This window comes from Pholcus phalangioides, unplaced genomic scaffold (assembly GCF_987345545.1).
Source record: "Pholcus phalangioides strain wild (caught in Gottingen) unplaced genomic scaffold, Ppha-v1.0 ptg000014l_1, whole genome shotgun sequence".
Lineage (NCBI taxonomy): Eukaryota > Metazoa > Arthropoda > Arachnida > Araneae > Pholcidae > Pholcus > Pholcus phalangioides.
Genome location: NW_028301607.1, coordinates 13039028 through 13054344, shown reverse-complemented (window position 1 = coordinate 13054344; position 15317 = coordinate 13039028). Strand labels below are relative to the sequence as shown.

The following is a 15317-nucleotide window of genomic DNA, read 5'->3' as shown; positions in this document are numbered from 1 at the left end:
TTAACTCCAGAATACTAAGTAAAAAGAAAGCTGATAAAAACTGCGTGTTAATTGCCTATACCTTTACGTCTCTGTGACATAAGAGTATTCTAGGGTTAATTCTGAATTTTCATTGGTGAGTAGATATTTTTCAGCATTCCTGTATATTCTTTGATAATGCATGAATGTGTTTGGATGCCCGATTCCTGTTCCCATCAAACTATATAAAATCGGGGCTAATGAGCCCCAAAAATATTTCCTCACTGGGCCCCCACATGTTATAAGGGTGGCCATGCTCATTACCTTTTTTTTTTGTTTACATTTGCATTTTACGTATGAGCATCATTAAGTCAGCTGTGTTCTTTTGTGTTATATTACCCAGTTTATTAATTCCTTTAATTATTAATTAAGGGAAAAAATTAATTATTAATTCCTTAAAAATGGGTAAAGGGCGGCAAAATTTGAAAAGCCCACAGGTGGCATAACCATAATCCCCCTCTGGATGAACCATGTATTCAAGTCCTATTTTTAAAGGGAAAAATTATGCCTTATATGTCTGCAAACAATGATGGCTCTAGGATTCAGAAGGACTCCTTAAAAAATGACAGCAGAAATAATTACAACACACACAGGAAGCCATAATGCATGTTTGTGACATTGAAAATAATTAATAGTTCCATTACCTTTCCAGATCCAAAGAATTTCATACAGCGGAACCAACCAGCAACGCAACCTGGAACATTCACCAACAAACCATGAGAGGAATCAACCACGGAATCAGCAGCAAGTCCCGCATCCTTCACCTTCTGCAATGTCAAAGCTTTTGCACTGTGTCCCCTAAAAAGCATAACACAGAAAATAAACAAGATTTAAGCTTTCATCAAAATTATCACAGAACTTTCTCACATGCTCAGGGATAATTATAATTTTTCACATGTTCATGCTCGAAATTTGACAACTTAGCATACAGGTAGGTGAATCTCCTTCCAAATATATTACACAAATAAAAAAAGTGCTTGGGTATCATATGCAATATAGTCCAACCCTACCATAACAAACCTGGCAAATATTTTGTAAGCAGGGTTGTGCCAAATTTGGTGATTTCCAAATTCGCCAAGGTTTTTTCCCCTTGGTAACCTAGAATTTGTTTGCTCACCGAAGTCTTCAAAATTGTGAGAATCAAGATGCTCTGATGAAGAAGAAATTCTGCAGTTCCTTTTGAACAGAAAACAATGAAGGAATTTGGAACCAATGAAGGAGGTATTGGCCATGGGATTCATCGACCCATTACATTTGGATTTTATGTTCCCATTCCAGCAACCTAACGATAAAAACAAATTTCTTGGTGCAATCATTGTGCAAAACCATGCCAGCGATATGTTTCAGGCAAGAAACTATAATTTCTTTTGCAGGTATCATGCCAAATTTTGCCAAAATGGTGTTTTTTGTCTGACTGAAGAATGTGCATCCATAAAAAAAAACAATGATAATGAGACCTAGGATGCTGGTGACAGCGATGGTAACCTCATCGAGCAAACTTTCCCTTTTGAGTAAATATTTCCCCAGGTTCCGAAAATGTGCTGCCATCTACTGCTGGGGAAAATACCTAGTCAAGTATTTTTACACTAGAAAAGTATTGTACTGCATTTATAATTTTTTTCATAAAAACTATTTTGTTTGATGAACTTTCAAATTTCCCACAAATGTTAAGAAATTTTCCCACGGGGACAAATTTCCCACGAGTTATCACTGGCTGGTAATAATGACACTGGTGGCAAGAGGAAATAAAGACAGCTCTAAAATAGATGAGGGTAGCATGTTGGCTTGAAAAGCATTATTGTCACCAATGAAAAATCTTGAAAGAGCCAAAGCACCGAGGTAGTTAGTTGGAGACAAAAAGTAATCACAAAATTTGGCATAACCCAGCTTACGGAATCTTAGCCACAAACCTAAAACAAAACAAACATTTAATTTGATATATGCCTATTAATCTAATGTGAAAATGTGAATCGTATCATAAAAAACGATGATGGCCATCAATAATGATGCAATTGTCATTCACAGTGCCGACCATTGGTAACAAGCACTGATCCAGGTGGTCACAATTGTCCAATTAGAAGATCTGTGGTACTACAACACCAAATAATTAGTCATCCTTCCCGACAACATTCCCAACAACTTCCGCAAACACATCACCCTGAATCTGTGCCCCACCACCATGAAGGGTGTCATCAAGTCCGCAGGTTCAATCCTGGGGAAGAATATGTAGATAAAAAGTTCTTCTCCCTACTGAGCCTGAGGCAACCACCTCTAGATGGCACCAACTTCTTCAGCAGTAAGTTGCTGCATAGCAATATGACCGGAATTGGTGTGTGTAGTAAAGTAATATTTCAAAGTACATGACATTGTCCGTGTAGATGTACTAAAACTCACCATGGATACCTCACACACTTTTCCCATATCCCTCCTAATATTGGTGAAAATATTACACATCGACACCTTACATAATATTTTGTGGTCATAATCAGCCATGGTCATCTTAAAGCATTGGCTCACTCAGAGCATGATCTTGGGGCATCAAGTGCAAGAGGATTTTGTACAGTCGGTGCTTGTTATAATGACCTCACCCCCACCCCACTGTTTGATCAAAAATAGACGTTATATCAGGCTGTTGGTTTTTTCAAAGTAAAACATATAACCATTACAGGAAAACCTTTGCGACTTAGCCGACTGGTAATTGTAATGGAATGGTCACAATAACATGGGGTTGTTATAATGAGCATACACTGCACTGTGATTTTTGAGAGCAAGTATCCTACAAAGTTAAATCGGTAGGCAAGCACAGTGTTTCGAGCATATTAAATCCTTACAATGAATAAAATAAATATAGAAACCCATACGTTCCATTAACCGCAAACACTTTCTTCGTGGAAGCGCAGTAATAAAGGCAGTTACAATCTCCTCCGATGCCGCATAGAATTGGCAATCCGACACTGACTGCAGCAGCCATAGCAATAGCGGAGTCTGTTGCATTGCCACCTTGCTCCAAGATTTCTGATATAATTTAAAAAGAAAACATTTTATATGATGCATACCATCAACTTCGGTGCACACAAGTATTATAATAATTTTATGTTGTGATACAAGATGGAAAAATACAATAGTAGTGAACAGAGGCTGATTTATTGTTTTATCGCCTATGGGGGGGGGGGGGTAAACAAATTTTGCTGCCCTTCTCCCATTCTAGTCTAATTCTTTTGACCGCTGATGTCTCAATTTGTCCCAATAGGCTATAGCCCGCTTGGTACTGCCCCTGTGAATATGCCCGTCTCTAAGTCATGCTTTTGGTCATTCACACGCTTGAACACTTTCTTGGCCTATCTTTTGGTCACTTAACAACCCGGTCCTTACTTTCTAGGTCACCCTTTTGGTACTTCATGTTGACCATGTTGATGTTGACAGAAGCTGACATGGTCAACATGACCATGACCAACATGATCAACAGAAGTAAACAGCAAATGGGCAATCTAAGCAAGTTCACCTGCAAAGAGGAGACGAATTAGGTCATTGACAACAAGGCCAAATTAAGTGTGATTTCTCGGCTATAATAAATTTCGTTGATTTTAGTTCATCCAGTGACGATTCCAGATTTTGGATTAACCTCAAATTATGATTTGAAGATTACTTACATTTATCACAGATTATTGACAATTCCTGATCAAGTATAATTATGACGATAGTATACAATTTGATCAACTGTGATTGGAAGTTATCTATTGCAAAATATCAAGGAGAAGACCATGAAACATTGATAGGAAATAAGAGACACCTCATGAAGTCCAGCATATGGACTGACAGACATCAAGAACTATATCAAAGATCACAACGCAATGGACATTCCGAGACACTAAGAGATGCTTGTTAGTGTGTGAGGATCAGGGTTTAAACTACGGTCGCATTTTTCGCAAAATGCGAAAGAAAATCTTAGAATGCGAAAGAGGTAATAGTCACTTTTGTAAAAATGCGTACAGAAGGTACGAAATGAGTAGACATCCAACTATCAATCGTTAGCATTGTAGCATTTTGCTAAAGGTTGTACCCCCTATTTTCGCTTTTTTGCTAAAGGAATTTCTTATCTAGCTTAAACCCTGGTGAGGATGCTCACAAAACATTCATTGTATACAAAAATTTGATTTATAAATAAATGCTAGATGCGTTCATCCCTTCAGGAACACCTTGAAATATGTAGAAGATGTAAGGCGGGACGCATCTGGTCTTATTGGTAATTCATGCTCACACACTCTCTAGGTCACTCGTTTTGTCATTCACATACTTTGACATTATTTTGGTCATGCACTGGCTTGCACATGCTCCACGTTACTCTTTTGGTCAAGGCCACAACAAGGGGGGGGGGGCAGGCGGGTCTCGTGCCCTGGACCAGAGGGGGCTCAAATTTCATTCTGAAACCCCTCTCACTCAAAATTACAGGGGAGGGCATCAAAATGAGTGCTTGCTCCGGGTGACAAAGCATATAGTTGTGGCCCAGTTTTGGTCATTCAATGACCTATTCCTTCACCCTCTATGGTACTCTTCTGGCCATTCATAGGTTTGCACATGCTCTAGGTCAAAGCGCTTGCAGAGAAAGCGCAGCCTCTTCAAGCGCTTTGCTCTAGGTCTTATATTGGGCTGTTGTTTTACATGTTTGCACACACTCTAAGGCAAGTGATTCTCAACTTTTGGAAGCCTTGGCCCATTCGATTTTTCTTTTCATGAGTGGGTGACCCAGTAATACCTATGACTAATACTGAATCACTCATGGACCACTTTCATTTCGGGGAGGGGGACCAAAGTGATAGAATGATCGATTTGGCAATTTTTTCCCTTTTTCGGCCAATTTTCACATTTCGGGGCGGGGGGGGGGGGCACCAGACCCTCCCCCAAATCCCACTTTTGCTACGGTCTTGGAGTGTCCAAAACAGTGTGCAAGTATGTGAATGACAAAACAGTGTGTCAACCTGCGAGTAACCAAAAGGGTGACTAAGAGAAAATTTGTGCTTCCAGGGAGGGAAGGGGGGGGGGGTGCAGGCCAAGCAGGTTATAGCACAGGGTGACAAATTCAAGGAAAGAGTAGTCAAGAAAATTAGACTAGAATGGAAGAAAGGGTGGCAAAACTCGCATGTGAGCTATAAAAATTAAACCGCCCTCTTCCTATATTTAACAAAAATTTCTCGAATTTGTCACCTTTTCAAACTTTCCACCCTGAGCTAAAGCCCACTCAGCTACCCAGAGACATATGTTTTTGTTAATGAAAATGTACATAACTTACACATTTGGCTTGAATAACATTTTCCTAGTCAAATGAATTTAAAAAAAACTAAAAGCATTATTTATACAGAATATTTACTAATTAAAAGCATTATTTGATTTTATTTGCTCTTTATTGATTGTTTTAATTATAAGCGCTCTATAATCAACAAAATTATAACAAAAATTATATTATAAGTTGTAACAAAAGATCAACTATAAGGTTGAAAACCAAGAAATCTCATGTGTTTCCCTTTCAAATGAGAATAATACAAACGGCTTTGACGTTCATTTGATATTAATGCCACCATTCATTGAAAATAAATAAATATATGAATGAGAAAATGAGACTTTTATGCTCTCCTTACATTTTTTGTTTCTTCATTCTTTTTTATCTCCGAATTTTTATTCAGCTTCTCATATTTCAAAAAGCGAAATACGGGACATATTTTTCCTTGAGAACCATAAACTTGAAAAATAGATGGCAGCACCATATGCATAATCAAGTGTATTATGGTTTATTTTTGTTTTAAACAGATGGCACCACCAAAAACAACTAAACTTTCATTATTTTCGGTTTGCGTCACTTATGTGTATTCACAACAGATAGCACCATTACATCAACAAAGAACGTGCAGAAATTGTTTCCGATCAAAACCGCTTTTAAATTTTTAACAATTCATTTTTTTTTTTTTGAGTCAGGGATGCTTTTTAATGGAGTTAATTTTACCAAGGAATCAGACATCAAGCCTTGTGTTTCACCCATTTCATTCATATCTGAATGGATAAAGAAAAAGGAAATCCAAGCGCCGCACAGTGGTGCATTTTGCGAAAATCGCGGCCAAAACCCTCAAAAAAAAGTTTTGCCGTTCGACCCCGATTTTTTTTTCACAAAGGAAGAGTGAATAAACCCCGGCTTCTCGGCCAATGTCTGATTCTGTCTGTTCTGAGGTCCAATGTGGTGATTCAAGTAGCAGTATACCGCACATCCATCTTAACCTTTTGCGAAGCCGCTCTCGTTCAGAAATTTCGTAGCCCTCCAGGGAATTTTAGGCAGTTATTTCTTTTCTTTCAATTTAGAAACAATTCTTTTCTAACAATTTAGAAATACATTTTGAATTTCGTTTTTGGTACTTTTATTAAAAAATAAATTATCCTTACCAAGTCATTTTTTAAAAAAGTTTATTTTTGTGAGTGGCGGTAGGAAAAAATGACCTGATGTGACCTCCTGAAATTTATTTCTCAACATACTTTAACATGTTTAGTTTATGAAAAAGGTGAAATTAGCTGCTAATATCTGCTACTCTGCTGACCCCAGCGACTTTTCTTCAACATGCCATAACTGAGGCTTGCCTATACAAAAGGCAAAATAGATTTAAATTTGAGAAAACTTCTTTAAAAATGGCAGATTAATGCTCTTATATCCGGAGATTATTTGAGCTTAAACACTGGAAACTTAAAAAAAAATCTGAGGCATATTTTGGTCTTTTTTAGTTTCAAACTCAAGGTGCTTCACTCTGAAAAAAAAAAAATTTAGATTTTTAACGAAATACTTATAAAGGATCATAGCTCAAATTTTAAACAGCAATCACAGATTTAGAAAATCACTTACAGAAATGAACACAAAATGAAGTTTTAAATGCTTAAATTAAGTAAAATTTGAAGGGTGTAGAGAAAACGCGAAAAGAATGAATTGCAAGCCCGACTGGTCTTAACAAACATTCTCATTTTCTGCGAAGTACTGTACACATAAGGAATCGGTGGCGAACACATATCAGAATTTAATGGGACTAAGAAGAGAATAAAAAGAAGGAAAAAAATTAATTCATTAAGGAAACAGCGCAAATACATCAAAAACTTAAATAAATTCGAAAAAGTTTCTTGCAAAAATTCTCAAGATGCGATGCATCAATTAATTTTTTATGATACATTCATATTTAGTATAAGGAAACAACGAAGAAAAAATGTAAGATTACCGCAAAACGTCTTCAATAACCCAAAACTTGTTTTGACTATTTCAGCGATATCTATATACGCGTTATATATAAAATTGATTTTCTGTGTGTATATGTTCTCTCTACAAATCCACAATTTCAGATCGATCGTTACCAAATTTTACATATACTCGTAAACGAAACAGCAGGACCCGACTTGAACGATAGGCTACTGTAAAAGTTCGTCAAAACAGGTCAAATGCCCGAAATTGTCGGGCAGCAATGGTTCTTGGGCCTCAACAATGACATTCGGAATGTTTACTTTGTTCACCGCGGTTCCCTAACAATGCGCCTCAGACACGTTTATTCCTTTACAATGGTTTGTCACGTCTTTAGTGCTCCCAATATGGTGAGAAAACGAGGGCAACGCCGGGTATTATAGTTAGTTGTTAATAAATCATAATATGATCATAATATTATGATACACATTAATATATCGTTGGGACCATACGATTTTACACCCAGACCACGACCAGAAATATTTTTCCATCAATTACAAACTTTTTATTATAAATTTCTGTGTTTAAATTACATTTTATTCTTAATTTAACTTCCTGTTTTCACTTTTTTTTTGAATTCTTAATCAATTTTTTTATGCAGCATTTTTATGTTATTATGAGTTTTTTAATGCATCTCAGCAATATTCTTACATGTTACTGCAATTCAAATGTCATATTATGATGATAACATATCGTGAACAAATTTCCATGCTGTTTTTTTTTATCGCAGTTCTACCCATAGCCATAATACAAACATATTTTTTATCCATTTCATATCCTTAAATTCCCTTTAATTATATAATTTGCGCCGTGCGTTACAAAAGCATAATATTTATTGTTCCAAACAGTTTTCAAGAATATGCAACAAATTTCAAGGCGAGTAAAGAGTTTTGACAACGTTTTTTGCAAAACGCACCACCGCGCGCCGTCTCGATGGACCCACCCGAGTACGGCTCAGAGGTTTCGGGTGCATGGGATGCATGGTAATGAAATTTACACATCCTGCAGCAGAGCCCCTAACATGAAAATTCAAGCATTTCCATCTTTACTTCAGAAAACGGAAGCCAGATGGCAGCATGAACACGAAACAAGCGCGACTCGGCAACATACATACGTTAGGGCCACACATACACTCAGAACACACATTCCGGCATGTGCCGATTCGTTAGAAATTCCGTAGAGGAATGTGTACGAAGTGCATGTTCGGTTAAGCAGTAGTAGCAGAGCCCTAGGCTGAGATCTTTCTCGGGCTCCCAGGTCCAGAGCCTCAACTAGGAGGGGAGCAGGCGGGTCTCATGCCCCGGGCGCTGGACCAGAGGAAGCGCAAATTTATTCTCAAACCTCTTCTTTAATATTACAAGGGGGCACCAAAATGCGCACTTGCCCCGGGTGACCAAACATCTAGTTGCGGCCCTGCCCAGGTCAGACTGTTCACGAACCCCTCAATAGTGAATTAATAATGTGAAAAAAAATGTGATGAGAATCATCCTGAGCCCTGTCAGCCCCATCCTTGTGGGGACCATGCTTTTTTGCTCAAAGGTGAGTCCTTACCTCTGCGTGTAGGTCGTTCAGCAAGACGTTTGTCAACAATATCCTTCTCTCAATATTCGTATTATATTTTTAGTTTATTTTTACGAAATTAGGTTTGAGGTCAGAGGCCTCCAGGAGCCGATCCAGACGGGAACAACGGGTGCAATCACCCGTCCAAAGAGCCTAAATAATATGGTGGGCAACTTCTCGTCTGTTCCTTAAAATATAAATGTTTCGATGCACATACACAGTAAGTCGCTTCTCCGACACATCGCGCTCGATCCGTCTGTCTCCGCTTCATTCGCAACTGAAGATATCTGCCTCGGTTCCATTACACTGCATTTGCAGCTGTGGGAGACGGGGCAACAACTTTATCTAATTGGTTTTTATTTTATTTTATGACCCACTGTATGTTCACGCTCAAAACTGGTACAGGGTGATTTCTGAACACATTTTCAGCATTTTTTGCAGTGGAACCATTTCTTTACGACGAAAGCTTGATGAGGATAAAGGCCGAGTTAGGACTTAAAGGACACCCTGTATATTGCTGAACCGGCTGGAATCAATAAGTGAAGACGAATTGAAACTTTTCCAATTGAACCCTTTTCATTGAAACTTTTTCAAAATTTCGTAAAATGTTAATTTTTACAACTTTTTTTGGCTTAGTTTTTGAATTTATTAAATAAAAAGAAGTCAAAATTATTAAGGTTAACAGGAGCCGAAAAAAAAATCAAACAATAAGCAAAAGAGTTTTTAAAAATGGATTAACACAGAAAATTAATGAACGAATAGAAAACTGATTATCGGTGCGGGAAGGTAGATCGTTTTGCACTGGGGTACGGGATGGAAAAAAGGTTAAGAACGTTCTAGTGACAAATCATTCTTATTAAAAAGAATAAAATCATCAGTTCGCTCAAGTCTTTTACAAGAAAAACTGTCATCTCTTTAATTTTATTGTGTATTGAAGATGAGATAAATTCACAAACTAGATTTTCATGACATTATCAATAATTTCACTCATATGAGAGTTCGAAAAAAGCAGTTATTGCAAGATATTTCATGGAGAATTTTACATTACATTTCTCATTTGAAATAGTGCTTTTTTTATGCGTTTACAAACAAAATGCACTGTATTTGCTAACGCACCAAATCTCTTCGATCACAGCTGGGAAGGGGGGGGGGGGCACAATACCTCTTTTGCCCATGACTCCATCAAGTCAAAGTCGGGAGCTATCGAAATATCTTTTTCCATCCTTTTATTAACCTTTTGCGATCCCAAGTCGAGGTGGAATCGACACCAATAAAACCCGGGACTACAAACATCCCCCCTTAGGATCACAGGAAGGCCCCTGTGAATTTGGCTTCTTAGCAAAACTGAGAAGCTACAGTATATAAAGGAAATTGACAAAAAAAAAAAGTGATCATGAAAGTGTGCAAGCATATGAGTGACGAAAAGAGTAATTTAGAGACAGAAGCGTATTTACGGGGGGCAGGCTATAGCCTAGGGTGGTAAATATGATTGTCAAGGAAATTAGACTAGAATGGAAAGGCGGCAAAAAATTTGTGTTGCCCACATACGGCAAAGCCATAAATCCACCTGTGTATAATGTGTCTGGACGATTGTAGTGAATGAGGTAGTGGTATATATTACCCATATAAGTGATTTATAGATAACTAACTTTTATCTGTGGCTTCTCTCGCAAGGATTTGGTAATCTGAAAATTGGTCGGCGATGATTCCTCCATATAACATTCGACCTCCCACTTGAAATATACATTTTGAAAAACCCCCTTCTTAGTGAGGCTTTACATTATGAAATAAAACTGACCAAATAGCATATTTAAAGCTTCAGTGGATTTGGCTCGGCGATGATGAATCAGTGAAATAGTCAGGATATGTTATTTCATATATATATATAGATGATTTACTTACAAGTCGCTAGATACGCATCCACGCTTTCCAGAAACGAGCGACTTCGAAACAAAATCGTACGCGTTCATTGTTATAATAACGCTGATCGTAACTTATATGAATACGGTTTCACCCCAAAGCTGATTATTTTATACCAACACCTTCTCTACAGCAGGAAGCCTTCGCTGGCAATAAGGCGACTTGATAAAGATTATTAAGGCCCCCATAATAAGTCCTTTATTATAGTGGCTATAGCTCGCAATATTTTGGATGCCGTGACGTCATCACGTTTCGGTCTGTTTCTTCTCCGACGGAAGCCGCTTGTCCCTAATAATCACCATATTGACAGCTGTTAGCACGCACGTGTGCGCAGTTTTTTAATGATAAATTTCTAGTTTAAATGCTTACTTTATTCATTTCTTGGCAAGGAAATAATTCCAACAAGGAATCCAGAAATAAACAATATTGTTGCCCAAGTATAGTTGAAAAAAAACAACAGCTAATCCGGCCGCCAGCGAGCTTTGTTTCGGATGAAGGAAGTATAGACTTATCTGTACACATATATATAAAATCACACAGGTGAGTGCATTTTTTACTATTACTATGAAATGCATTGATGAATATTCTGTAATATTATTGCAAACATCGTTAATCTCATAATCCCAATTTTCATAAACCCAGTGATATACATAGGAGTAGGACTTTATTAAGTTAATTGGTGCTATTTGAATCATTTTTTAATGTTGTCCTTCAGCGTAAGAAATTTTTAACGAATAAACAGTTGGGGGGGGGGGAATTTAAAATAATTACTGAAAATATATTTCATGCACCCCCCCTTCCATCCTGAAGACGGGCTTCTATGATCAGATTTTTGGTGGACCCCACGCCAATATTTCTCACAGGGGCTTTCGATGGAATTTCAAATAATTACGTGAAAGGAAATATTTTATTTCATGGTGCCCCTCCCCCCTCCTGAAACTGGATCCCTTGGTAAGATCTGTGGGGGACCACCTGCTAGGGTCAAAGTCATGAAAATCCCAATTTTTCTTAATGTTATATTAAAAATTGCAACTGAATATATTCACAAATTTTGAAAAAAAATGCAAAGTCTAATGATGCTTTTATTTCATGTCGATAGGTGTGTATGACTTGTCAGTATCAAATAGCATCGTGTGAATTTGCTGAACACCCGAGAAGAGCGAGGGCTGGAACTTTCAGTGTCTTACGGAACCATCAATTTGGCTCATCATTGGTTGGTGGTTATAATTGATGAATTGGTCGAGATGTGCGTGAGCATAAACATTTCGATTAGATATAATTAAAAATGAAGTAGCACGTTTTTGAAATACAGTGAACAACAGTGATGAACACCGTTTCGTCACATCCAAATATTATGTATATTATATTAACAAATGAAATATTGAGTTCGCTTATATATATATATATATATATATATATATATATAAATAAAAGCGAACTCAATATTTCAAAAATCTAGAATTCAATACAATTTTTAAATTATTGATGCGACAGAAAACCCCATTAAATTTCCGCATTTCTACGCTAAAATCGGCAATTTTAACACCGATTTCTATGAAGATCACCCTTTACCTGACCCTCAAAGCGATGATGATTATGACGTCTATTCAAAAAGCCTCATTACTGAGAATATTGAAAATGTGGCAAACCATTATAAAGGCATAAATTATTCATATTCTGGCAGCGTTGAAGAAGTGACAAACCATTGTAAAGGCATATGCACGTCTGGAACGCATTGCTAGGGAACCACGGTAACCAAAGTAAATGTTCGGAAAGTGATTGTTGAGGCCCAAAAACCATTGTTGCCCGACAGTTTTTTGCCCATTTGGGGCACTTGCCCTACTCTGATGAAATTTTAAAGTAGCCTATCGTTCAAGTCGGGTCCCATTTGGTATATATGCAAAATTTGGTGACGATCGATCTAAAATTGTGGATTTGTATAGAGAACACACATAGAAAATCAATTTTATATATATAGATTGGAAACACCAAAAAAATGGCAAGATTTCAACTATACATAAATTCTTCACATAAAACAGCTTAAAATATTCAAAAAAGTGATTATTATATTATTGATATCAACGTGGGAGTAGTGTACAATCATAGAGTATTAAATAGAATTTTGCCCCATGTCTATGAATTTAATTTGGCCAGATACATATTTTGCCTTCCTTGAACATAGATGGCTCGTTGCTTCATAATGTAATTCCCAAAATCGATCCAGGTTTGGATGTTATTGGCTTTATTGTTATACCATCGCAACTGATAATTGCATTATTAACAAAATAGTGGGGTTTTGTCCATAAATCCCCATATAAATTTCCATGTCCATCCTCGCCCTTCAATATATATAGGGCCAGACCATTTCTTTTCCTGATAGTGCATCTGATTAAAAATATCAGAAAATCTGGCTGTATCAAAAATGGTGTTTTTCCCCCACACACATGCAATTTTGCCCCCCCCCCCGCCTATAAATTTCGTTAGGTTCATGTTTTGCTCTTCTTGAACATAGATCACACGTTGCTTCATAATATAATTGTCAAAATTAATCAATGTTTGTCAATGATGGTACAACTTTGGGTTCTTTAGAAATTACAAAATACTGTGTTGATGAATTGGGTTTTCCACGTTTAACTGGAAAGTATATACAAATACTAATTTGGGAAATATAGACAATATAGCCAGGTTTGGGAAATATAGACAAGTACTAACAATATTTCTTTGATGTAAGTTTTAGAATATGGGGGGGGGGGATTCTGTGGATGTTTTTCCTATTTCTAAGTATTTCTAAAGAACCTTCGAATAAAAATGCACTTTTAAAAGAAAAGCTATAAATAGTAAAAAATTTTTATTCAAAGAAGCTGGTGACATTTTCACAAAAAGCACTGCTTTTGAAATAGATCTTTACTCCGTAAATCGAATCTTAGCATAGAATGTTATGCATCTGTGTATGAATGAGAATCGTGCAATCATATCCAATCCATAGTTAAAGGAGCAAAGCGACGTACATTCATTTCATGAAAAATTCCTTTTACATATTTTTCTTTTATAAATGGCTGAAAATATATGGTCAATATCTTAATGAAAAATAAAGGATATTGTATAGTTGAATTGTTCTCAATTTTCTTTTGGTTATTCAATGGATATTTTTTTTGGTTAAAATCAACAGAAATGAAGTTCTGAAAAATTAATGATCTTGGGGAAGTTTTGAGATCAAAAGGGTAATTTTTTCAAATATTGTCAAGTTTGTATTAAACATTCTGGCCCTAATTGATACTTGAAAATAATGTTGAATTATAAGTGTAAACTCGTCTATTCGAGTGCTCAATTCTTTACTAATTCGGTCTTTTTTTTCTAGAACATTAAGAAAAAATATAGCAACGCGTGGGTCAAATATATTTTATCCGAGGATATGACGTCACTCTCCGCTATCCATACAAAGGTTATTAACAGCTGGCTGACGCGAATATATATATTTTGGAAAGAGAGAAAATTCAACTGCCACTGCGGGGAATCGAACCCACGTCCTTTCACTTTCTGGGTGAACGCACTAGACTACAGAGGCAACGAATATCTCAATCTTTCCTTGGAGCTCGTGTGCACTGAACGGGACTGTGCATGGACGGTCGGACACAATTCAGGCCAAAGCTCACAATTGCTGACTGTCCATGTACAGAGTCCCGTTCAGTGCACACGAGCTCCAAGGAAAGATTGAGGTATTCGTTGCCTCTGTTGTCTAGTGCGTTCGCCCGGAAAGTGAAAGGACGTGGGTTCGCTTATGTGGTGCTGCTGGAAAACGATATTACGGGGAAGATGGGTTTCAAGGAACGTCACGAATCTCGGGAGCAGGCTTTCTGCTATAGAAGGTGTTGTCTGTACGCTGTACGCATGTTTACACACGGAACGTGCGTTTCATTTGTGTACGTGTGAGAGCAACGTTACTATCCAACCGATTCCAATTATACAGGGTTCTCAGCAGCCTGGCTATTGTTATTCTTTTATGCTGAAAGGAGGTGGAAGAGCAAAAAATACAGTAAAAACAACAGAATTCGCTCCACATCGATCAAACCATCTGCTGTAAACAAATATATCAATAAAAAAGACTAAGTAAAAAAAGTACTTTTTTTTTTGGTGTGATTTTCTTTCCCGTACTCTCTTTGCAAATCAACTCGATCACGAACCAGAGCACCATATATAGAATGACCCTTTTCCGGTGTATCTTCTGCGTTTTAAACGTTCTAGTAACAGCGTATGCATCTGCGGTTCAAATGGTTCCCTATGCAAGGGCGTAGCGAGGGGGGGGGACTTGAGGGTCTGGTCCCCCCCCCCCCCGAAATGTGAGAAAATGACCGAAAAAAGGGAAAAAGATGGCCAAATCCATTGTTCTGTCACTTTGGTCCCCCCCACCCCCGAACGAAATTTCTGGCTATGTCCCTATGGCACTACATAACCACGTGTCCCCAGACGAGAGACTTCCACTTTGGCCAACTGCCAGAATCCAGAATGCTGGCTTGGAAGATAAGAATTCTAGACAGCCCTCTGAACTTTCAACATTTGCAGA

At 37.4% G+C, this 15317-nt stretch overlaps 1 protein-coding gene across 2 annotated transcripts in view; it reads right to left on the bottom strand.

Annotated features, from left to right (window-relative positions):
- The window catches only part of LOC149078173 (uncharacterized), a 35542-nt gene that overhangs the window by 16703 nt on the left and 3522 nt on the right, over positions 1 to 15317 (bottom strand). Inside the window, exons 1-3 of one of the 2 annotated variants that reach the window (XM_089241766.1) lie at positions 5306 to 5556; positions 2880 to 3033; positions 663 to 816 (exon numbers count right to left, since the gene is read on the bottom strand). In XM_089241766.1, coding sequence (XP_089097892.1) covers positions 663 to 816; positions 2880 to 2989 — 264 coding nt within the window. In that variant the 5' untranslated portion in view covers positions 2990 to 3033; positions 5306 to 5556. Of the gene's footprint in view, positions 1 to 662; positions 817 to 2879; positions 3034 to 5305; positions 5557 to 15317 lie in introns of those variants that run through there. The other variant, XM_089241765.1, reaches the window with a different exon arrangement.